We start from the raw sequence: 26,207 nt of genomic DNA on the forward strand, positions 1-26,207 counted from the left end.
GTGCTGTGGCAATATCGCTTGCATCTTCGCTTGTTCTCTAGTCTCGTAGTGGATTCTGGAAGTACACATGCAATGCATTTTGGGTAATGTAGTCATTTTTAACACAGGAACTCTTTTCCATATAAATCACCACAGTAATAACCCTGTGATTATGCAATTATGGACATGAATGCATTTAAAGCAAAGAGTTTTGGGTTTTGTGAATAAATGTAAAATGATTCTGCAAGTAATTCTGGCTTTAGTTTTAACAATCACATTCAATGGTCCTGGTATTCAAGAGGAAAATAAATAAAAATGTGAAGGCTGTTCTTGGCTCAAATAAAATTATTAAACTTTGTTGTAACAGACAGACAAACGACATAGAGACAGACAGAGAGACAGAGACAAACAACAGAGAGATAGACAGACAAATGACAGAGAGAGAGACAAGTAATGGTGACAGCAATTATACACTCTTCCTCCAGTCATCCAGGGTCAGTCCTGAGGCTGGACAGTACCACTGCCCCTTCAGCTGGGTGTGTCCAGTCCTTTTATTTTTGTCCTGGCCACACCCCTTGCAGGTGTAGTGGTACTTTTCCTTTGTCAGCCTCTTCCGTGGCGGTTCCCCCCTTGAAACTAGCTCCTCATCCTCCTGGGCAGCTTTATTCAGCCTCCAGGCACGTTGCCTTGGCTGGGATGGAAGGCACTCTGGAGGAGCTTGCTGCAATGGAAGAGCATGGGTGAATGGAGGAGCATGCGGATATGGTGGAGCATGGGTAAATGGAGGAGCATGCGGAAATGGAGGAGCATGGGTAAATGGAGGAGCATGCGAAAATGGAGGAGCATGGGTAAATGGAGGAGCATGCGGATATGGAGGAGCATGGGTAAATGGAGGAGCATGCAGAAATGGAGGAGCATACGGAAATGGAGGAGCATGCGGAAATGGAGGATCATACGGAAATGGAGGAGCATGCTGCAACTGAGGAGCTTGCTGGAACGGAGGATCTGGCCCAAATTGTGGAGGGAACTTGGGAGGTGGAGATGGCGGAGACAACACAGGCTTACTTGCTGCTAGAGTGCGCTGGCAGGGGAAAGCTTCCCCCTCGTGGTTTTCAGGCTCCTCAAATGTCATCGCTTCATGTGCATGTTGCACAGGGGCAGCTGGAAGTGTGTTCATTGCAGGGAGAGGCTCCTTGGCCAGGTGCAGCTGTTTGGGAAGTACAGTGCCTTGCAGCAGCATGTCCCTGTCCTTCCTTTTATCCCTCCTAAGCAGCCTACAAGACAAACATTCATTATTTTATACATGTAAGCCTATCCTCCCTCTCTAAGGTTATTACATACTTTCTAACAAGCATGCAGGTAGAGGTTTTTCTTGAGGTTAAATCTTTATATACTGTCTTGACTGTATGGGAAAGGTAAATGAAATAACACATACCATGAAGAGACTGTGGTGTTGTTAACCGGCACCAGAACCAGGTTCGTCTGGTCCAGGACAACCCTGCTGTCCTCCAGCAGCTGTTTGATGTGGCTGTAGGCGCTGACAATGGACTGAGGGATGGGCATGGTTTTCCCCTTTGTGTCCTTTGGCCTGTTGCGTGACTGCTCAAACTCTTTGGCAAGTCTGAGGCAAACACACTCACTGACCCTGTGTACTTCGGGGTCCTGGGCTGCTTGGCCGTGAGTCATGTATAGTCTGTGGGAAAGAAGGATTATATGATCTGGACTGTGAACAAGGATGTAAAGTGATGAAGAACCAAGTTACAATGTCAATAGGGATTGCAATAAAATAACTTACACTTAATAAATACTTTTCACAGTGACACGTGCTGTCTCTTAATCAATGATTTGTATTTAACCAAAATGATAGCAAATTGTGGTCAAGCACCTCTCTGCCGCCTGCTGTCCAGGAGCAGAGACACTCGGCTTCCTGGGTGCTCTCCACGGTCCTCCTGACGCACATGCTTTTTTCTTAGCCTTCTGGGTGTACCTAAACGGTGAAAGAGACATCCATATGCTTCATTCATTCCATGGAATTGTACCTTGAAGGTTTCTTGTCCATGGCATGGAGAGCTGTGTACAGGTGGACTATGTCCGCCTCCTCCTTGGCTGACAAGGCGGTGATGGTACGATTCAAGCCAACTAGGTAGGCTGCAAGGGCATCAACTGCCTCCCATCCCACAATGCCCCTCGAGTCACATTGGCTGGTCTGAAAAGTGATAAGTGAGAAAAAGAAAAAACAAGCAAATAAATGTACACTCTTGTTTCTAATATGTGAGTAATGCTGATTTTACATTCATTTATCTTATTAAAATGTAACCACATTTACTTCAGTTAAATATTGTGTTTTTGAGTAAGGTGTTACAGAAAGTGTTATTGACCTCTGTGACGAGGGGTCCGGGTTCAGTGTCACCCGCCACAGCACTTGGGGGATCACCAGCCCCTATCTCAGCTGACTGGCAGACAATGTCAAGCATGCTGATGGTGTCATCTGGCTCATTCTCCTCCTCAAGCACCTGCGAGGAGATTTCAGAGACCTGCGATGGAGCCAGCAGGTCACCTCTGTTGGTCTGGGCCAATAAATATTCCACTGCTATGCGCTCGCCTGTAACCAGTATAAATCTTCTTGCTCAATCTCCTCTTACAATCTATTCCTCTCCCCTCATGCCTTTCTACCTCTTCCCTGTCTCCCTTTAAAATCTCTATCTTACATTTCTTCCTTTTCCCATTCTTCTTTTTTTGTGTCTTTTATAGTTTTTGTAATTGAGGATAGCTGTGTAAACAATTCAAAATTTGCATTTCCTGTGTTGTGTGTATTACAAAGGGTCTGTTTACATGACACCGTTTTCAACTAAAAACGTAAAACTTTTTATGCGTTTTGGCCGTTCGTTTACACGTGCCTGAAAACACAAACATTTGAAAATGGGTTTCAAAGTGCAAGTTTTTGAAAATGGTCCCTGTGTAAACAAAAAAACATGAATCTGTGAGAGCGATGACATCATGCACATACATATTACATGTTCAGTCTATAGTGTTTCATCGCCATCTAATGGCCTGGCAGCAGAATACAGCGTTTTTAGTCGTTTATTAGTCGGATTGTTTTGACAATGGTGTCACCTGTACGCGGAAAACTCAAAGGAAAAACTTTTTTTTAAGCATATCTTTGTCGTGTAAACGTACCCTAACTCAGCAGATATTTATTTGAGGCTAATTGAGAACATTCCGAGTGCAATTGAGAATTTAACAAATAACAGAGTTTTGTTTGGAAAAATGGTGCACAAATGATTGTGATTTTTGCAAAACCAATAAAAAGAGCTGCAATTGATTTTTCCTGATATATTAAAGTTTTGGTTGGCTGTATGAACTACTTTGAAAACATTTGAGAATTTTGAAATGAAGGAAATTTCACAACCTGTTTAGGACAATTACAAAGTGTTCAGATCACTGTGTTAACTGTTGTGGTAGATTTTTCCCTAAACCTAACTACGTCCTATAATATTTATACTCTAGTGCGTCTACAGTCGACGTCGGCCGAGTCTAACCCTATACCCTAGCGCGTCTACACATCGACGTTGGCTGGGTGCTAATCCTATACACTATAGCGCGTCTATAGTGCAACTGTCAGTATGTTTCACACCCTGGCAAAGCACCTTCAAGCCCCCTCTCACCTTGCTAGGGCCTTGTTTATCGATTTTACATCTGCCTTTAACAGCATGCAGATCCACACCCTGCTGCAGAGACTTATCGATATAGGAGTAAATGGTGGTATTATCCACCTTGTAAGGGACTTCCTCTCTGACCGCCCTCAACTGGTTCTGGTTAATAATACTCGGTCTGACATCCTTGTGCTTAACACTGGCGCCCCGCAAGGGACTATTCTATCCCCATTACTCTTCTCCATTTATACAAACGAATTCCAATTAGATCTGGAAAATTTTCGTTTGTTCAAGTATGCAGATGATATGGCCCTGGTTGCTTTATTAAAGAGGGGGGACATAGTCGGAGAGGAAGTATATAGAGCACATATGTCATCTCTCCAGAAATGGTGCGATGAAAGTTCCTTAGAGATAAATGTAACAAAAACACAGGAACTTGTCTTTCATGAAAAGGACCCTGTGCAGCCCCTTATAATTAGAGGACAAATTGTAGAGGTAGTAGAAAAGTTCAAATACCTCAGTACATATATTGATTTTAATCTAAATTTCGGTGAAAACACAGACTACATTTTTAAAACCTGTAACCAACGTCTCCATCTACTGCGCAAGCTCAACTCCTTCAGAGTGAGCAAGCACATTATGGAAACAGTCTATAAGAATCTGATAGAGAGTATTCTAACTTTTAACATGGCGATGTGGTATGGTAATTTAAACGTAAAAGGGAGAAGCAAGCTGCAGAGAATAGTAAATCTCGCCTCAAAAATCATAGGGAGAAGTCAGAAACAATTAAGTTCCACGTATGAGGAAGTTCTTAGGAAAAAAGCTTTTAAAATAGCAAACGATACCTCTCATCCACTCAATAGGGAGTTTGAACTTCTTCCCTCTGGCAGACGTTACAAAGTACCTAGGGCAAATCGTTATATTTTTAAAAATTATTTTATTCCTAATGCAATTCGGATGTTGAACAACACGTCCCGTTGATGTATTGTAATGCTATTGCTGTGCTGCATTTTGCCCTGAAGATGTCTGTGTGTTAGTCTTGTTGTTCTTGTTGTTTTTGTTGTTGTTGGTTTGATTGTTGTTTTTATGAGACCGAAGGCAAATTTCCACATTGTGGACAATAAAATGAAAATGAAATGAATGAATGAATAAGATAGTATTCAATATAAATATTCCACATTTCTGCCCAAACCATAGTAAACTACTACAGTACATTCATGGTAAATGTTTGTAAGGGTGGTGATTAGGGGATTTAAAGTCTTCTAACTTCGTGCATGGCACAATGTTTCTGCTGTTTACCTCATCAGTCATGTTGGGAATGTTGAGGCTGTTACATCTGATTTAAAACTTTATTTAACTAACTAGTTAAATCATTGAGTGATTTGTGGTTTGTAACAGAGGTGTGTCGAATTGAACCACTTCTCACTGGATGTCACAATGCTGTTTAATAATAGTGTCCAGAACCTGGAGTAAACGTAACTCCTTTAAGCTTGCGTTCCGTTATCCACTGGGCAGTGCTGCGCAGTTCAAAGTAAACTAAACTACGAGTTGAACTGAAACTAAAGTGAAAACAGTGCTATTTGTTCTATATTTGTTGTTACTGACCGAGAAACAGCTTCAGGTGAGTCAGTGACAGAGCGGTCCAAACGAATCGGAATAATTTCAGACCGTTATGCAAGCGCATTTGGCCAATTCATAGAAAGGAAATAACTGAACCAAAGATCGAACAAAAGATTCGCACCATTCACAAATGATTGGTATCGCTGGTTCAGTGGACAGAAATACGGGACACACATAATAACTGCTGAAATATTCGGACTGAAAACGTTTCTCAGGTTAGTCGGAGCGCACATGGTACGCACAGGTCACTCGCATATCTAGCCAAATGGAGCCACACCGCCAGGAAAAGAGGCGGAGGGAGGTTGGGGTGCCTTTGGGCCAGATGGAGATGATTGGTGGGCCGTATGTGGCCCGCGGACCGTCAATTGAATAGCCCGGCCCTAGTGCGTCTACACATCGACGTCGGCTGGGTGCTAATACCTCTTCCCCTAACTAGCTTACTTCCTGCGCAGGAATAATCGACAAACAGACTTTAGCAAATGTCCTTTAAATGCTTTAATCACGGCCGAAGGATCTCTCGAGCAGTTCTCAGAGAATCTCCCCCAAGAAGAAGCAAGGCCAGAGGATCTCAGACAAATTCCATTGAGAATCCCACCACCTAACACGAATACAACAGTTTTTATAGAAAAGGGAGGTATGGCAAAATTATATGAATTTGATTGGTTCTTTATATGCAAATCCTTCTGTTACTAGGTAAAGCAAACTGTTTTAATGTTTACTTCATTGTTAATCACAAGGCTCAAACTTAGTCATCTGTCTAGTTTCATTGCACATATTTGGTATTTTTACACTCACACAACCAAAGTAAAAGAGGTATGGCAACTCAACATACAACATTCAAAAACACAGGACAGAACGTTTTAGTATATTGTGTTTCAAAGTGTTATCATGTTAGGCCAAAAAAGAGAAATAAGGTTAGATGTTTAGTAGGGGTGTCGCAATATACCGGTGTTGACGATAATCGTGATATTCAACGCATGAAATATCGACATCGTGTTAATTTAGAGTGTGACAATATACCGGTATTGGCGATAACCACAATGTTTAAAATGAATAGGACTCTTATGATAACATGACATGTAAATAGGCTACTACAGCGCCAGTACCTGGTTGACCTCTCAAGTGGCAGTATCGCATCCGGCGCGGACACCTGTCAAATAAGATGACGACGCAGCGCTCGTCCGCGCCCGCGCAGCTAGAGTGAAACACTGTCCACACCCGAAAAAAGTAAGCTCGCCAGTAATAAGAACAGAGTTATTCGGCTTCAAAGAAAACAGCACCTTAAAGGTGGTCGCACACCGGACGAGAAGCGCAGCGCCACGTCTTTAAAATTCGAACACATTCTGTATGAGTGTACACTCACCGGCGGCCGCGGCGCCCAGCAACGGCTCAGGGCCGTGTTCAAAATCCTGCCGCGACACAAAGCACCATTTACATAGTTTTATATTAAATTTACATTATATTTGTCTCAAACCATCCTAAATGAGTTCACCCTGTGCTGCAATATAGCCTACATTTAATTTTACATTTATTTACAGAAATCAGCTGCTTGAATGAAAATTGCTGATGTTATCGGATTTTCAGGTGATATTCTCAATGCATTCAGTTAACGGACGCTCTGAGGTAAAGTGTTCAGATGACAGACTCAGCAACTATTGTATTTAATTGTACAGTATAATCATAAAATAGTACAGACATTATTTCAATTCCATAATGTCCTTAAACATAATGATATTGCTGGCCATAAACTGAGAAAGTGCGCGTCCGGTGTGCGATAGGCTACCTCGAGTTGTCATAGACGCGACGCGGCTATTATTTTACTAGTCATGGAATGGGATGGAAACGTGACATTAACTGTTAACAGGGGGGTTCTGTGTTCATATATTTAATAAAGGGTGATTATTAAAATTAAGAACCCTGTTTTTACTCATCTTATTTTTGTATTTGTATTTGCACTTGATTTTTTTGCTCAAATCTGCTATCTGCATGACTTTATTGGCGCCGGTGCAACTATAGGTTTAAGAGCTTTTCAGTTCTTCAGGAAACCTTCAGACAGTGTTTGGCTTCAGTTTAAAACCAGATAAACTTCACATGCTTGTCTTCCTTCACAAAAATTTGCCATAGATTGAGTAGGCTACGCAAAAAGTAAAAATGCATGTGCCTTGTGTTTATCAGTATCCTTATGTTTGTTGGGTAAAAAAGAAAAACTATATAAACAAAATAAATATTAATTTGACTGATAACTACTACCCCGCCCCAGCCCCAGCCCCTGCCCCCGCCCCAGCCCCCGCCCCAGCCCCCGCCCCAGCCCCAGCCCCAGCCCCCGCCCCCGCCCCCGCCCCAGCCCCAGCCCCCGCCCCCGCCCCCGCCCCAGCCCCCGCCCCAGCCCCAGCCCCAGCCCCAGCCCCATCCCCATAGATTCTATAGATATCGCGATATATCGATATCATGAATTCTTTTGGCCACAATAACCGTGGTGTGAAAAATCTAACATCGTGACAGCCCTAATGTTTAGTTTATAATACACATTTAATATCTATTAAAAATCCACCACACTGTTTTGAGAACAGTGACCTGAGTTTGGAAATATGTGTCAAATCGATTGAGAAAAACTGTAATTGTTTTAAATTGAATATGTGGTTTTATGCTTAATTAAACCCATCATAATTATAACCAATTAACGCGTGACGAGTCGATGAGACAACTGCCTCCTTCAGGGTCTTTTATGTCATCATTAAAGGTGATGATGCACAGGGCAACTTTTTGAGCAATGTTGCCAGGCAATGTTGCCGTCAACGGGCAACCAGATTAGACACAGGGCCCATGACCGATCTAAGTTATCCATATTTTCAAATTTATTGCCCATTTTCAAAGGGAAAGTGCCCAAGCAACAATCGCTCTGCAAGATTTCCCAGCAACATTGCTCAAAGAGTTGCCCTGTGTATCATCACCTTAAGTCATCAACAAACTCTACACCTGCTTGCAGCGGGAGGGAGTTTTAGATGACCTCGGCTCAGATACACCATGTCAAGTCATTTTAGCTAAGTGAATTTAATAAAAAAATTTATCGTAAGTGGTTGCACACAATTGATTTTAGCTACATTTAAACAAATGCATTAAGTTGAACTTAATCAATTTTAGTTCAACTTAATGCATTTGTTTAAATATAGCTAAAATCAATTGTGTGCAACCACTTACGATACATTTTTTTTATTAAATTCAACAAATCATTTTTTTCAGTGTAGTGTCATTATTTTCAGGAAAGAAGAGGTCATTTTCTAGCAATTGGTTTAAATGGAGAAACTGTTTGGAGTACTCCGTGAAAGCCAATGGCCTGTTTTGCTTCGCCTGTTGAAAATTTGGCACATGCGTGGTCTCTGAGCCAACTTTCACGACCAAGGGATTTCAGGACTGGAAACACACCTTAGGAACAGAAAAGCGACTGAAAAAGCATGCTAGGTCAAAAGAGCACACTACACACTATTTTTTGCATATTTGTTATTTTATGATTAAAAAATAAATTAAACCTGACCTTGAGTGGAAAAAGAAACAAAAACATAGGCTATGTAAGAATATATATATATATATATATATATATATATATATATATATATATATATATATATATATATATATATGTATATATATCTGATGTTATTTATGACATACTGATTACTTGTTTCTATTTCATTTTATTATATTATATTATTGAAAAATAAAAACCTGACCTCGAGTGAAAAATGTCAGTTATTTGACTTCTTGACTAGCCTTTTAAAATGTGTAAATATGTTATAACTGACGCGGGTAATATACACTTCTTGTCTTCGTCCTGTCTCATTGTTTCTCTCTAATAACTTCACTGGAGCAGCAGCAGCAGCACATTCATTTGTTACTAGTTCTAAAGTGATTTTGTGATTATGAATATAAGATTGACCTGAAGAATGAATGCTACATCAGATGTAGATATTGCACTCGCTTAGTCGATCTCTCTCTCTCTCTAAATATAATATGTATTTTGATTACTTTTCAAGTAACTAGTAAAGTAACACATTACTTTTTCAATCTAAAGTTCTTCTGTGTGTGCGCTGTGTAAACATGATGGTTATTTTAGGCCTTGTCCACACGGACACGGGTATTTTTATAACCGTGACTTTTTTTACGCGGTTCGGCCATTCATCCACATGGAAACGCAGTATCAGGTCACTGAAACCGAACATTTTTGAAAACCCCTGCAAGGGTGAGGATTTTCAGAAACGCCGGTTGCAGTGTTGTTGTGTAGACAGTAAAACCGGGGTTTTTGCTTCTGATTCAGGCTTCTGATTGGCCAACGTGGCTTTACGATTAGGGTTATATCGTCGCCTGCTGGTGTGGCATGCTCTTGACAGCGCTTGATAGCGTGTTTTTGCATTTTCATGTAGGCAGAGATTTATTTTAAACCGAGCATGTGTGGACGGGATTTTTTTTTAAATGCAGGAGGAAAAACTCCGGTTATAAAAATGCCCGTGTCCGTGTGGACTAGGCCTTAGTTGTAGACTAAATGTGAACATGCATTTACTCATCTCACTTGCACGAAAAACATTCAGTATAAAATGTAATCTCAGAATTTTATGCAAAACTATTATAATATACTATAACAAATATACTTTATGTATTTAATCTCACTTAACCAATGTCTTTTCTGCTGACCTTCAATGATCTAATTCAACCATAATAATATTAAACAACCATAAAAAATGACTTTAGATTAGATTTAGAAATAAGAGTGTTGAATTTACTTCTCCTGTATCCTATTGTTTTTTAATCCAGAACGGCAGCACAGCTGAAAGGTTTGTTTGAGCGGCGCCCTCTACTGTACAGGAGTGAATATGCATTTCCTTCAGCCTGAGGCTTATTCATTTCACTTTTGGTGAATTTGAAAAGGTCTTAACATGTGCCAAAAATAGAACTTTATTTGTTGTTATTAAAGGTAGGGTAGGTAGGAATTTTATAAAAAACTTTTTTCCAAATTTGTTTAAACTTTCTATATATATCAATACATAATTAAAATGTAAGTACTCTGAAAAAAAGAGTATAAAAATCGAGTGACTCTAGACCGTTTAATCTGCATTAAACACAGCTCATTATTTCCATTCGGGACGAAACAAAGGATTGGCTTAGGCGACTGTCACTCTCTCGCAACCATGGCAACCACCCTTTTGCAACACAGGATCTGACCATATGCGCGCGCACCCGTTTGATTTGAGGAATTCAAGAGGCACGGAACCTGGGAATAGCAAAACAATGGCAGAGAAAGAGCAATCAAAATTCACATTACCGGCATATGCAGTTAGCGAAGGCAAACAAGGCAAAAAAAGGAAGACAGTACTAGAAAAGGTAATGAACAAAAAGTCTTTGGATAAACAAAGAAATAAAACGCGTGTCAATATCCTCGGACACTAGTTGCACGGCCGCTTGCACGACCTCCTCTGCTTCGCCCTCGACCCCGGACCTGTCCTCGAGCTGACGATGCGGTACTTGTCTCTGGAGTGTAGTCCTCATCAGAGTCAACAATGCTTTCATCATGGAAACTCTTACATGCAGAACACCATATATGTTATGAATCTTACACGAAATTCATCTTCATCACAGTGTAACTGATGGTAATGGAAAAACGTGCATCAATGCAACCTGTTTTTAGCTTTGCCTTATAGATATAACTAGCTCGATAGCGAATAAAAAAATATATATTTTAAACTTTACCAATATCAAGATGCTAGCTTGATAGTGAGTACTAAAATACATCTTATTTGTTTATATTCATAATGATAAAGTTAGATTTTTTTATTACATGTGATTCTGACATGATGTCACTGCATGCACTGTGCTCCTTCCTCTCCACTCGTCTCAGGTAAATAATGCGTCTTCTAGCTCAGGGTTTCTCAACCGGTGGGTCGTTGATAATTCTATAGGGGGTCGCAAGACTTCTGTGTTCACTAGCACAGCTAATAAATGGGCTTCACAATAGTCTCATTGCAATAGACTACGTTTACATGCAACAAAATAATCCGTTAGTAAACACATTGGCGGCTCAATCGGACTAAAAAGCCTCAATGTAAACACCTAATCATAAACGCGCACAGATTGAAACAAAAGTTGTGCATGTAAACAGCCAGTCCTCCAACGAATCTGATTTTCGAATGTTGTAGGCTACTTCATTATTGCCGTGGCTTCTAACGCTGTATTCAGGGTGCGATTTGTGAGAAAAAAAAAAATGTTTTGAATGTATGGATGTTTTGAAACATTTTTATTCATAAAAATAAATCACGAGAACATGAACTTCATCACTGCATTTGCAGGAATTGTGAAATATTTTTTCTTATTAACTCATGAAGTAGCCTAACGCAATATTTTTACTTTTACTTTAAAAAACATGCAAGAATTAAATCTCCCTCCCAGTACCATGGATAGTGCCACTCGGCTAGACATGTCAAAACACTTATTTATGAATGGCAAAATTAAATGGCCCAGTTTTACTGCTGCTGTTAAAGTAATAACGTTAACTTTACATCGCGATGCTGAGCTACAGTGAAATGATAGAAAAGACAGATGCATTGATCTCGTGTTTCGCCTCATTCGCGCGAACTGGACGCACCCGCGCCGCGCTAAACGCCTCATTCGCGCCGCAGGACCTCTAGACGCACGTAAACGCGTCTTTACATTGAATTGAAATCACTCGCGCCAGACGCTCAAGAGTGAGTGAGTAATCAAATAACATTTGCTTTAGCCTCAATTAAGTGAAACTCCGTATGTGTGTAACTTCTCAGTGGTGTTACTGGGACGTTTGTCATCATAGAAGCAGATAATCATATTGTGATGTTTATTCCCACTTCAGTAGGCTAATATCCTGAATATGCTGCCTTCCAGCTATATCAGAGCCAGCCAAAGAAGCGCATTTTAAAATAAAATTGACTTTAATCAAACCGCAATTACGCCCCTGGTTGTATGACTGGCATACAAAAAAAAAGTGGGTCGCAGCAAAAGGTTGAGAAACCCTGTTCTAGCTCAGCGGCCGGAGTCGCGCGTTCATGTGTTTTGGGGGCGTGGCTTTGGAAGGAGCCCAGAAGGGAGGGGGTGGAGTGAATGGAAATAATGAGCTGTCTTTAAAACAGTCGTGAGAGGTCTACAGACACTCGATTTTTATACTTTCTTTTTCAGAGTACTTACATTTTAATTATGTATTGATATATAAATAAAGTTTAAACAAATTTGGAAAAGAAGTTTTTTAGACAATTCCTACCTACCCTACCTTTAATAAAAACAAAAAAACAAGCAAGCTCAGCCCAGGTGAGAAAAAGTAACCAAGGAATGCAATTAGTTACTCTTTTGGGGAGTAACACAATATTGTAAAGCATTACTTTTAAAAGTAACTTTCCCCAACACTGCTCTTACCACACTGCTCTGAAGAGTACAGAGGTTATTAAAGCAAAAAAAAATATTCTGACTGAAAAATTTTCCTCAGCCAAACCCCATTCCACAGCCTGTCACACACCCAGTTTAAGAGCAGTTTTTTCTTCCTCTTGTAATTAGGAGTATAGTGAGTACATGCTTTACCTTCACAAATAAAATAACATTTGCATTTAAAGAAAGGCCGTTTTGAACTGCGTTTCTATTATTTACACACTTTATGAAATGTCAATGTTTTCAATCTAATGCTTTTACTAGACTTGGCTCTTTGTGATGTAGTCATACAAATAATGAACCATTTGCATAACATTAACACAAGTTATTATTTCTCAAATAATAAAAGCCAACATAGCTTTTGCCGAAAAGTGAGCTAATATCACAAACTATACATAATATAATATCTGTTTTTAACCTAGCCATTATAAATAAATATTAAAGCTGCAAGCAGCATTTATCGGGGTTCAAGCGTTTAAGGCCTTTAAGCACACAAGCGTAAAAATACATTAAGTTTTATTTAGCAAGCATTTAACCACTGACATCATAGATGTCACAGATGAACATTGCTTACCAATGTTCGTGAAGTTCTGAGTTTTCGTTTAGGATCTATATCATTTGAGTGTATTTTGCCGCACCCATTTTCTAAATAACCCTGTTATAGCCAACCAAATGCAAAAGTTCAACTTGTTTTGATAATTATTGATCTAGAGAGTCTAGAGAATTGTCCTAGATTGGTTTGGTTCTGATCGGGCAAAAAACCTAGGACTAGTTCGCAAAAGTAGGTTTTTGACAAAATCGTGAATATTTAATGAACGATTTGATTGACAGCAGTGGTTCTTGAGGCAAAGTTGTTCAGTATGAGCACATCTATCAAATGTTATGCATATCGTGCTGATGTGTGTAGAATCACGTGATTACAGAGCCGTAAAACTCGTTAGCGCAAACTAGTGGCCAATTTCTTTCAAAATTCTGACAGACCTCTAGGGCCATGAGTCGAACATGCCCACCGAGTTTAGTTCCGACCGGCCTCCGTTAACCTTGACTAATAGGTGCTAAAACTTCATTGGCCGATGGCGGCCATGTTTTTCGAGATACGCCAATGTCCTCATAGACATACATGGCACCTTGGACCAAGACACTGCATACCAATTTTCAAGTCAATCGGACTAACGGTCAGGTGGTCATAGCCCTTTTTATGTTTTGTTCACGTTATAGCGCCACCTAGTGTTCAATTGTCGCGATATTTTTACTGTGACCAAATATTGTGCCCATACACATGTGTAATGAGTTTGGTGAAGATATCTCATTTAGTTATAGCTATTTTAGTAAAATAGGCTCCGCCGACAGCAACGTTTTTATGCCTCTTAGCGACCGTGAATCGAAATTTCAACTTTTTTCTGATAATTTCTGCACTGGATTGATTCCAATTGGGGGGAAAACCTAAGACTAGTTTACAAAAGTAGGTTTTTGACAAAATTCTAAATGGCGAAAAATTTGCATACCGGAAATGAAATCAGAGATATACGTTTTGTTCTTCATGAGGTCTGGGGTCCTTTCTTCGTACGTCACTAACTCACTTAGCTGGATTTGATTGTTGGCGATTTGGCATGATCTTGGATTGTTTGGTTCTTCGACGCTCATCCTGGACTTGCTGTCATAGCAACAGGTGCGTAAGTTTAAACCTGCTCGCGAACAGGCTTATTTCATGTTAACAGGATTAGATCACGGCTTTATAAGCGGAGGTGATACGGGTAGTCTTTTGCAGCCATGTCTTGTCTGTTTTTACGACAGGAACCTGTTGCTGAAGGTGCAAGAATAATTCACAGAGCTTTTCGAATTAATCGCGTATTGCGAGATAGACAGGATCCTTTAGCGCAGCGCGATAATAGATATCGTTTTTCTCGTGAGGGTGTCATATACATCATTAATTTGTTGGAACCACATGTTAAATGTTCGACTCGTCAGAGTCTGGCTTTAACAACGGCACAAACTGTTTGCATTGCATTGAGATTCTTTGCGAGTGGCTCTTTCCTTTACACTATTGGAGATGAGGAAAACTTGGGGAAAAGTGCTGTCTGTCGTGCCTTTCTCAAAGTTTACCTGGCACTCAAGCGGTTTTTAGGGGGTTTTGTGGTATTTCCAAGGCACTTAAGACCCCAGGTTGTGAAGCAGGATTTTTTTTTGCCATTGCAGGTACATTATAATTGTTAATGAAGATCATGCAACCATGACCATGCCAAAAAGTAGGACTTACAGTATTTGTTCCTCAGGCTTCCCTAACATGATTGGTGCCATAGACTGCACACACGTCCCCAATGAAGGAGATTTTGAGAACCGAAAGGGATTTCACAGTGTAAATGTGCAGGTAATTTACCATTATGATTCTTAATATTCCAGATTAGTAATATATATATATAAAAAAATAATAATAATAAATAAAAAAAAAGGAATGTAATCAAAAAGCATGCAGTTGACTGACTAAAAATATCTTAGATGGTGTGTGACTCCATGTCCTATATTACAAATGTGGAAGCAAAATGGCCTGGATCTGTGCATGACTCCAGAATTTTCAGATTCACATTTATGCACATTATTTGAACGTGGTTAAGGAAAAAAATTTGAACGTGGTAAAGGAAAAATTTTAATGTCAAGCTCACTGTATTACATACATTTATTCTGAGCATAACAAAACGAAATTTTTCCATTAGACAAGAGTTTACGACGGGATCCTGCTTGGTGACAGGGGCTATGCCTGCAGGCAGTATTTCAAAACGCCATTCCCTGACCCAAACCCCGAACCACAAACCCGTTTCAATGTAGCTCTAGCCAGGACTAGACTGGGCAACTAAAGGGATGATTTCAGTGTCTGAAAAGTCTGAGGGTTTCACCTGACAGGGCCTGTGACATTGTTGCATGTGCCATACTCCACAACATTGCCACCATCAGAAAGGAGAGGACCCCTGTGGTGGAGGTGCAGCCTGATGATGACCTCCAGCCAGTGCATTTGGACCAAACTAGTGGCAGAGCTGCATGAGACAGAATTGTGGAACACCATTTTTTTTTTTTTTTACAAAAAACCAAACAAAAACCTTTAAATTATTAATAAAATTAAACAATAAGACAATTGAAAAAGACAATTAAAAAAGACAATATGCGTTTCATTTCAATTTTTCTTTGTCAAGAAAAGCCAGAGATACTCATCTTTACTTATTTAAAAAGTGTTACAACCATCCCCAGAGGTGTTTCTGCCAGTGTTTTAAATAAAGCATCTGATGAGGTCACAAAGAAGAGAAAGTCAGTCAGATCAGTTTCCAAGACACATGGGATCTGCCATGTGACACTGAGCAGATTCTGCAAATCACATTTATAAAACTGTGCATAGGATCCTTATTAAAAGTGTACGTGCGCCTGAAAGCCAAAAATGGCGTACGCAAACAAAAACTGAGACTTATAAAACCGCGCATACGCACAACTGCACGCAATTTTCCATTTTTTAAATCACAGTCTGCCTGATCATTTGCGCACGTGAAAAAAAATCGACATACCCTTTACCCGCCCATATTCAACCATATATAGCCCATGCAAATCACCTCATGAATGGCCGTGAGCCAGTAAAAGGTTCTTTATGCTTAAAAATGGCAGCATTGGAGAACAAGGCGAAAAAACGAAATTTCTCAGATACTGAAATAGAGGTTCTTGTTTGGTAGCCATAGCATTGGCGTCACTAACAAAAAAAAAGTGTGGAATGGCAACATGTGACTGCAGCAGTGAATGAAGTTTGTTCGGCTAACAGGACGGTTCCTGAAATAAAAAAGAAGTGGTCCGACATAAAGGTGGGGGCAAAAAAAAGGCTTGCCAGTCACTGACAGAGTGTGTCTGGGACTGGTGGGGGTCATGGGACGCCCAACCTGTCCCCCTTGGAGACCCGGCTGGCTTCTATCATTGGAGAAACCAGTGTGTGCGGCATTCTGCCTGACAGGGAGGTAGACACAGACATGGTGGAAACAGGTAAATCATTTTATTGCATTAGCACAATTAAATAAAATATAAATGGAACAATAGGTTATTGTGGTCTTGTTTTTCCAGAGGGTATGGGAGTACAGGGTAGTGAGGAGACTCCCAGCGTTGAGTCTGCAGCAGCTGTACTCCACGGAGGTCCCCAGGTCCCCAGCAGGAGCGCATCCAGACCCCATGGCACGGTTGGAAGTGGCCCGGTGTTGACTGAGGCTGTCCTTCAGACACAGAGGGACACAATTGAGGCAATTACAGTTATAACAGATGAGCTTAAACAAATAAGGGTTGTGTTGGGCAACATTGCTTCTACATTAAAAGATCTTGTTAAAAAATGCACCTTTGTGTTGTCCCTTCACAAATGCCACATTACTTCCTCGCGGATCCTTGCTCCCTAATGATGCCGTTCATGTTGGGGAGGGGGGTTTCTTCAACAGCCTTGGACAGGTCATTGAGAGATACAACTTTGATGGGAGTGACATATGGAATGTAGACGAAACTGGTGTAACAACAGTCCAGTCACCAGACCGTGTTGTTGCACGTCGTGGAGTCAAGCAAGTGGGTGCGATGACACCGGGCGAGAACGGTGTAGCATGCACTGTGCAAGCGTTGGGGAATGCAATTCCCCCCTTCTTTGTATTCCCTCGAAAATGTTACAAGGAATACTTTGTTCAGAGTGGGCCAACAGGGAGTGCCGGAAGCGGTAATGCTTCAGGATGGATGCAAGAGGAAGCCTTCCTGTTATTCCTTAATCACTTTGCAAAACACACAAAGGTCAGCGTAAAAAGGTGTTACTTTTGCTGGATAACCACTGTTCTCATATATCTGTGAAAGCTATCAACTTCTGCTTACTACCCCTGGTAGTGGAACATTCTTTGTCTTCAGACCAACCTGCTTCATTGCATTCCTTGTCTTCTTCAAATGCATATCATCGGTTTGTCACATTAAAATAAAGTATAAACACAGAGTTATGCCTGTATTTCTGTATACCAACCCATTAATTGTATACACACATTCAAGATGATTCTGAATTGAGGTCGCTTTCATCACAGTGCTTCTTTCTCTTTTTACTCTTCTCGGGTAATTCCACAACTGCAGGGTCTCCCTTTGAAAAAGAAAGTGAGTACTCTGCTGCTGAGACTCAATGTGTATAATCTGAGATATATTGATTTGCTTGATCACAGTGTCCTGTTAGTGGAAAATGTATCCAACTGATATATTTTCATAATTTCAGTTGACTGAATATCCAAAGATGCACAAATAATTGCATTGTCTCACTAATAGAAGGTCCAATGATCTTCACAATATCATAAACTTTCCAGTTGGTGTTCGGCGAAGATTTGGTTTTAATCTGTGTGTGTGATGAATTCCATCAACACTTCCATGTTCCCTTGTCATCGAAAATACAACTGTTTGGTATGACAGGATGTCTGTCCAACACAGAATATACAAATACAATACTGAACAACACACACACACCAGTGTTAATTTCGTTAACGAAAACTATGACGAAAAATGTTCGTTGACGAGCTTTTTTCCCCTGACTAAGACAAGACGACGAGAGACGACACCCACGTCATTAATCGATAACTGCGACTATATCAACACATGCAATATCGTTGACGAAAAAAGACGAGACTGAAATGTGTTTAAACATTTTTTAAACTTAACCAAAAGCACTTGTTTGTGTCAAAGGAGATGACAACACTGTTTTTACGAGCGTTCATGTTTACGGTTGCCAGATTTTAATATTTAAACCCCCAGTCAGAGCTTTTCTGTTAAAAGAACACGTTTTCTACCCGGTCTTTTCAATAGTATCTGGCAACCATGCGCGCGAGCTCTCTACACTGCTGAAGAAGCACGGATGATCTGAAAACAACACAGACGAGTAAGCTGGAGTTTAGCGATCTTCATTTGAGATTTTCTACTTAAATTAAAGTGTCTTTCAGTCGGTCTGTGTTCTGCCACGAGCCGTTTGCGCTATCTGTGCTACTAAATCTGCGATCAAAATATAGGCTGATATCCTGCAGTGTTTTTAATGTTTATCATATTATACGAGCAAGAATCCAATGTTTCCTGAATATCCACACGATTTCAAATGTGACATTGATTGTATACAACAGTTCAACAAACAGAAGGGTAACATTAAATGATGTACTACATTTAAAACAGTATTGTCAGTAGGCTTATTGCTCTATTTTGCAACGAAAGCCACAGCAGAACTGCAGCACACAGCGGTGATTCGTGAACGAATCTGTGGCTTTGAACGAATCGTGAGATTCAGTCAGTGACCCGTTCATAAAAATAGCAGCTTGCTTCCTTACTGAATGAATGAATGACTCCATGACTCACTCATAAATACAGTGACTTACTACTGGCTTTAATTTAATATTTTAAAAGTACCGGTATCACTTCGTTTTTACCATCATTGCATATTTATTTAACATTGTTTAATTTAAAAAAAATATTTAAAAAATATTGTCCCTTAATGGAAAAAGTGTGACTGCAGTCTAAGTGGAAGAGAGGGGGTACCAGGGGGTAGGGCACTCTAAAAACCACTGAACTAAGGAAAAGGGGTATGTAGAATTGCACAAGTGCTACTGCTAAAGAGTGCAATGTCAATACAGCCTGTTACCTTAATTTACATTTCTCATAAGCTTAACTGAATTGGCCTAGAGATAAAAAAAAATGAGGACATTTTTTGTCTAAAGACTACATATAAATAGTTACCAAAATTAATGTCGGTAACTGCAGTTTGACTAAAAGTTGACAAAAAATGCAATGACTTTTCGTCAACTAAAACTAGACTAAAACTATGAAATACAAAATGACTAAAATGTGACTAAGACCAATAAGTATTTTCGTCTCAAGATGAAAACTAAAACTAAATCAAAAATGGCTGCCAAAATTAACACTGACACACACACACACACACAACATATTCATCGAAGTCTTTGATTGAAACCCTCTTGGGTTAATTGGAGCAACATGCAATGAAACAAACCAAAAACTTTGGTTTATGGCACACTTTTTTTTTTTTTTTTTTAACTCTTTATTTATACAATTTTCAAATTATAACAAACATGACAAAACAAAACAAAACAGAACAGCAGGGTGATATGTTACAAAGATTCCCTTTCACACTTGGGACTTATAGATTGTCCATTTCTTCCATCTCAGCTCAAATTTAGCTGATTTCAGCCTAATAAAGTGGGTGATTTTTTCCATTGTGTAGATTTCTTCCATTATCTCTTTCCATTGTGCCAATGTTAAAGTGAGACTTTTCAACCAGTTCCTTGTAATAGTTTTTTTGCTGGCCATCAACATAACTTTGTAGAGATACATATCCTCAGTTCGTATAACTGAATTGGAAAGTAAACCAAAGTACATAGATTGAAAGTCTGTGGGAAACGCGTAGCCCAACACAACCCTTATTACTGTCGCAATGATTTCCCAGAAGGGTCTGACTTTGGGACAAGTCCAAAATACATGAGAATGACTGGCATTCATACTGCCACAGAGTCTCCAGCATTCCTGGGGGGTCTTGAGTTGCATACTTTTGATACGAGGTGTAATGAAAAATCTAATTATGTTCTTCCAACCAAATTCCCTCCATTGTCTTGAACTGGTGGAAGTGTGTTGAAATAGACAGATAGAATGCCAATCATCCTCTGACACCTTGATTTGTAGTTCCGATTCCCACTTTTGTTTTATATACAGTGAATCAGTACCATTACAGTTTTGCAGACAATTATACAGTCTATATATGATTTTTGAGGGTAATTTCTGGTATGCTCCCGACACCAAATCTACCAATTCACAGCCCTCCTGTGAGAGATGTGGCCTTATCTCTATATCATAAAAGTGCCGTAACTGGAGGTACCTAAACAGATCGGAGTTGTTCAGGCCAAATTCCCTCTTCACTTCCTCAAATGATTTAAATACCGAACCTTTGGTTAGCAAACACACTGCAGTGATACCCTTATCAATCCACTTTCTAAATGTACTGTCCAAATTACCACTTCTAAAATTGGTAGAGAAAGAAGGCCAAATCAAGGATTTACATTCACCTTCGAATTTGAATTTTTTAACAGTGTCCCACCACAGCTTAATGGTTGTTTCGACTATGGGACTCCCCTCTTTTAACTGTGTACTAGTTTTATCACCCAGTCTTGATTGAGGTAAGGACGAAGGGATATAGTTAATTTCAATTTGTTTCCATTTGGAATAATACTTAGGTGAGCACCAATAGACAATGTACCTCAATTGGGCAGCTAAGAAATATTCTTTGAAGTTTGGGAGGGCAAACCCCCCTTTCAATTTCGCCAACTGAAGCGTTTTAAATCTAATCCTTGGTTTTGCCCCTTTCCATACAAATCTACTCACTTGCTTATCCCATTTAGCAAACTGAGAGTCGGGTATTACAACTGGTAGTGATATAAATAAGTACAACAATCGGGGTAGCAGGTTCATCTTTATCACCTCTATCCTGGAATTAAAATCTAAGACTAGGTTTGTCCATTTTGTCAGATCCCTCTGTATTACCTCATTTATTTTACTATAATTGGCCTTGTATAATGTACTGAGTTCTCGCGTCAAATAAATCCCTAAATGTTTAATTTGTTCTGAGTCCCATTTAAGTTTGTATTTTCCCCTAATTTGATCAGCTGGACTGTAATTAATACAGAGGATTTGAGTCTTGGTGATATTTAATTTGTAGCCTGATTTTTCTCCAAAATCTTTTAAGATGTTTAAAAGTTTGGGGAATGTTTGATCAGGATTTTGTAGATATACTATTACGTCATCTGCAAAAAGACTTATTCTTTGTTCTTCATTGGACACCATTACTCCTTTGAGGTCTGACGTTTGTCGCATATATTGGGCCAAAGGCTCAATAAACAGGGCAAAGAGGGAGGGGCTTAAACAGCAGCCCTGCCTGCTTCCTCTGAAGAGATCAAAGTTGTCAGTCAAGTCGCCGTTTAATTTAATTCTTGCCAACGGTTTATGATATAAGGCTTGTATACACTTAATATTAGAATCATTGAATCCCAGTCTTTTAAAACAGCAAAAAGATAGTTCCAACTTACTCTATCAAAGGCCTTTTCGGCATCTAGGCTTACTAAGACTGTTGGAATATTTTGTTTTTTAACTTCATTAATTATGTGTAAGGAACGTCGTATGTTGTCTTGGGCTTGGCGCCCCTTAATGAATCCCGTCTGATCCTCATCTATTAAATCAGGAAGAAAAGACTCTAATCTTTTTGCTATAATGGAGGTAAATATTTTATAATCGACATTTAGGATGGAAATTGGACGATATGATTCACAATATTCACAATTTTTTCCCTCTTTTAATATGACTGAGATAATAGCCTCCCTCCATGAAGGGGGGCACTTTGCATATTTTAGAGTATAATTAAATGAGTCCAACAGTAAAGGAGTCAAGTCGTCTTTAAATACCTTATACCATTCATTGGGAAAACCATCACTCCCTGGGCTTTTATTGCTTTTCAATCTACTTATTGCCTTATCAAGTTCTACTTTAGTAATAGGCCTAGATAACATCTCGTTCTGGGAAGTTCCTATGGAGGGGAGATCTAAATTTGACAAAAAATCTTCAATTTCGTTTTTGTCTACTTGGTCCGAATGGTCATACAAGAGTTTATAATAGGATTTAAAGGTATCTTTAATTTTTCCTGGATCATAATTTAACTCTCCATTTGAATGATCTCTAATTTTATTAATTGAATTTCTCATTTGTTGTGATCTTAGACGTCTTGCCAATATTTTTGTCGCCTTCGGGCCTGATTCATAAAAGGTTTGTTTTATAAATCTCATTTTCTTTTCAATTTCTTCTTTTGCTAGTTCTGACAATTGATTTCTCAAATCTTTTATACTTTCAGCCAGCAGTACACTTTTATCTGAATGCTGCTTTATTTCTTGTTCTCTCAATTGTTCTTCTAATTTGGCCTGAGTTAGTCTTTTCATTTTATGCAAATGTGCCGTTCTTGATATCAATTTGCCTCGCATAACAGCTTTTACAGTATCCCATAAAATTATTGATTCTATTTGATCATCCTTGTTATCAGAAATACAGTCTTGAATTTCTTTTCTCATTTCTTGCACCACCTTTTCATTATTGATGATACTGACATTCATCCTCCATGTTGTTTTTCTAATTAGATTACTTAAATGAATGGTTAAATGGATAGCATTGTGATCTGAAATATCTGCTATTCCTACACTACAGTCTCTGACACAGTGTCGATCAATAGTATTCATCAGGAAAAAATCAATCCGCGAGTGGACCTTATGAGCCGCTGAATAGTGAGTATAGTCTCTTTCTAGTGGGTGGAAAGCTCTCCACACATCAAACAAATCCACCTCCTTTATTAGTTTTTTGAGATCTTTTGATTTGTTACTAATATATCTTTTTTTGCTGGTTGAATCCTTAGTCTGGTTTAAAACAGTGTTCCAATCCCCTCCACAAATCAAAACTCCCTCACTGATGGAAGAAATATTATCAAATAATAATTTAAAAAACTTCCGATCACCTTCCGGAGGTGCGTATACATTCACTAGAAAAACGATTGAATTGTCAATCCTGCCTTTAACAATCACAAATCTACCGTCCTTATCACAGTCTTCCTCAATCAAATCAAAGTTAACAGAATTAGATACAAGGGTGATAACTCCTCTCCTTCTGCTATTTTTATAAGCACTAGAGAAAGAATTTCTGTAGCCAAACTTTTTAAATTTATCATGTTCTTCTTTTGGCAAGTGAGTTTCTTGGAGGAAAATCACCTGTGCTTTATACCTTTTTAGTTTAGTTAATAACCTGCTTCTTTTAATTGGATTGCCAAGGCCATTTACATTTATTGAAACAATTTTAAGTTCACCCAAGCCACTTATGTTTAATGAACATAATGAAAGTAAACCCCGCAAACAAACATGAACTAAGAACAGTAACTTCAAAAACAATACAAACTGAACGATACCTGTGACTTCCATTCAGTGGGTAAATTGTCTGACCCACCGTGACCCCGTTGGAAGGTCTAGGGCTAGAAAAAAGGGAGGACCCTATGCAAGGGTTGAGAGGCGTAGGAATCACCTCCATCCTTAATGTCCAACGTTATAACGATGTATATGACGGTCGAGTGAACGCTGGCGCGTCTTTGCTGCCGCTGCTCTCCGGTTTTCCTTTAACTATGTGGATTAACTATGTGTGGCTTGTGCTCGCCTGGACTGTCCTGTCCTTGGTTTCTCATTCATCGACTGCACTGTTCCAGTATTCTACAGCTGAGCTTCTGAGGTTCCGTTTATATCTACATGACGATCCACCACCACCAGCTCTGCTTTCACACCCGGATATTTTATACCTGCCTCGTCGGAAATACATTCACCGTGGCTCTCGTCGGAACTTTCAGTATGATAAATCCAACTCCATAAAGTCCTTCTGGTCCACTACTCGACGTCCATTGAAGAATACCGGTCGCTGCGCTGATCATAGTGTGTTGGCCAGCCTAGCTAGGTCGGCTAACACGGCTGTCAAAATCAGTAACACTACTGTCAACTTCGGTCTCTTTAACATCCGCTCACTTACGGGTAAGGAGCATCTTGTGAAGGATCTCCTCGTTGACCGTAAGTTTGACTTTTTGTGTTTAACAGAAACGTGGCAGCAGCCAAATGACTTCATTTCACTCAATGATGCTTCTCCTCCGGGATTTGTTTACATCTCTCAATCACGTGACTCTGGCCGTGGGGGAGGTCTCGCGATAATTTATTGCGAGAAGTGGAGGATCGCGCCTGTCAATGCTCCTGTCTGTCACTCATTTGAGGCTACTGTTTCTCAGCTTTCTGGACCTATTCCCACCATTGTTGCTACTTTGTACCACCCACCAAAGCCTAACAAGGATTTTATTGATGACCTTGCTGCCTTTCTGACTCACCTATCCACACTTTCATCAAATATACTACTCCTGGGGGATTTTAATATACATATGGATAATGTTGACAACACTCTCACCAAAGACTTTACATCCTGTCTGGATAGTTTTGGACTTCAGCAATACATAAACTTTCCAACACATAACAAAGGACATATTTTAGATTTAATCTGCTGTTCAGGTGTTGCACCTGTTAACTGTAAAGCAGATTCTTTTCCTTTTTCCGATCACATGTTGCTTTCGTTCACTGTTAATCTCTCACTCTCCAAATGTAATCTCCCACGTACTATAACATTCCGGAATATTAAGGATATCAACTTGGACATTTTATCCTCTAGCATTACTAGTTTTCCCAGTATTGACAGTTTTTCTACCCCGGATGAACTGCTCTCTCACTACAACTACAACCTTCACAACCTCTTTAATAATCTTGCTCCACTCAAAACCAGGACTGTTTCATTTATTCTTTCTGCACCTTGGTTTACTCCCACTCTTAGAAAATTAAAAACAAAAGGAAGACAACTTGAAAGACTTTACAGGAAAACGAATCTCACCGTGCACAAGGACATGTATTTAAATCACATCCTGTTTTACAAAGATTCGATTTCTCAAGCTAAAACCACCTATTATTCTGGTTTAATTAGTTCAAGTGAAGTAAATTCAAAAGCCCTTTTTTCTCTCATTACAAACTTCATAAAACCTAGGGATCCACTTCCTCCTCACTTGTATTCCTCTGATTTCTGTAATGCTATATTATCATTTTTTTCTTTAAAAATTGAACATATCCACAAGCACCTTATGTCTACTTCTGGTCCGAACTCACCTGTCCCAGTTTCATTTGCTCCCACTTGTCTACTCTCAGCATTTAACTTACCCTCAGTAAATGAAATTAATGAACTCATTCAAAAATCCAAATCTTCAACTTGCAGATTAGACCCCCTTCCAACTGTGCTTGTGAAAGCCACTGCTTCTTTTCTGTCCCCTCTCATTACTAACATTATTCACTCTTCACTTACCACTGGAATTGTTCCTTCTTCTCTTAAAACAGCTTCTGTAACTCCCATTCTTAAGAAACCTGGTTCAGATCCCAACGATTATAATAATTTTCGTCCTATTTCAAATCTTCCATTCATTTCCAAAATTCTGGAAAAAATAGTTGCTGCTCAACTTCATACTCATCTTTCCTACAATAATTTATATGAACAATTCCAGTCTGGTTTCCGTCCTTTTCATAGTACGGAAACAGCATTACTTGAAATTACTAATAACCTTCTCCTAGCGGCTGACTCTGGTTTAATATCCATTTTTCTTCTGCTTGATTTGAGTGCGGCCTTCGATACTATTTCACATACCATCCTTTTGAACAGACTTTCTTCTATTGGAATTACTAACACACCTCTTAACTGGTTTCATTCATATCTTTCAGGCCGCACTCAGTTTATTCAGTTAAAATCATTCACTTCCCATTCTGTCCCTGTCATTACAGGTGTGCCCCAGGGCTCTGTTCTGGGGCCCCTACTGTTTATTATTTATCTTCTTCCCCTTGGTTACATTTTCCG

The 26,207-nt window shown here is 39.5% G+C and overlaps 1 protein-coding gene across 1 annotated transcript; it reads right to left on the reverse strand.

The window, feature by feature from the left end:
* Positions 1 to 316: 316 nt before the first annotated feature.
* Positions 317 to 25,513, reverse strand: LOC307161270 (uncharacterized protein; the record flags this gene model as incomplete). Its single annotated transcript, XM_079875890.1, has 8 exons — positions 317 to 1,253; positions 1,415 to 1,672; positions 1,865 to 1,966; positions 2,019 to 2,185; positions 2,358 to 2,581; positions 16,549 to 16,664; positions 16,794 to 16,924; positions 25,472 to 25,513. The coding sequence occupies 8 exons, from the start codon at positions 25,511 to 25,513 to the stop codon at positions 446 to 448; spliced, it is 1,848 nt and encodes a 615-aa protein (XP_079732016.1). The 3' UTR covers positions 317 to 445.
* Positions 25,514 to 26,207: the final 694 nt, after the last annotated feature.

Source organism: Squalius cephalus (genome assembly GCF_949319135.1).
Source record: "Squalius cephalus genome assembly, chromosome: 7".
Lineage (NCBI taxonomy): Eukaryota > Metazoa > Chordata > Actinopteri > Cypriniformes > Leuciscidae > Squalius > Squalius cephalus.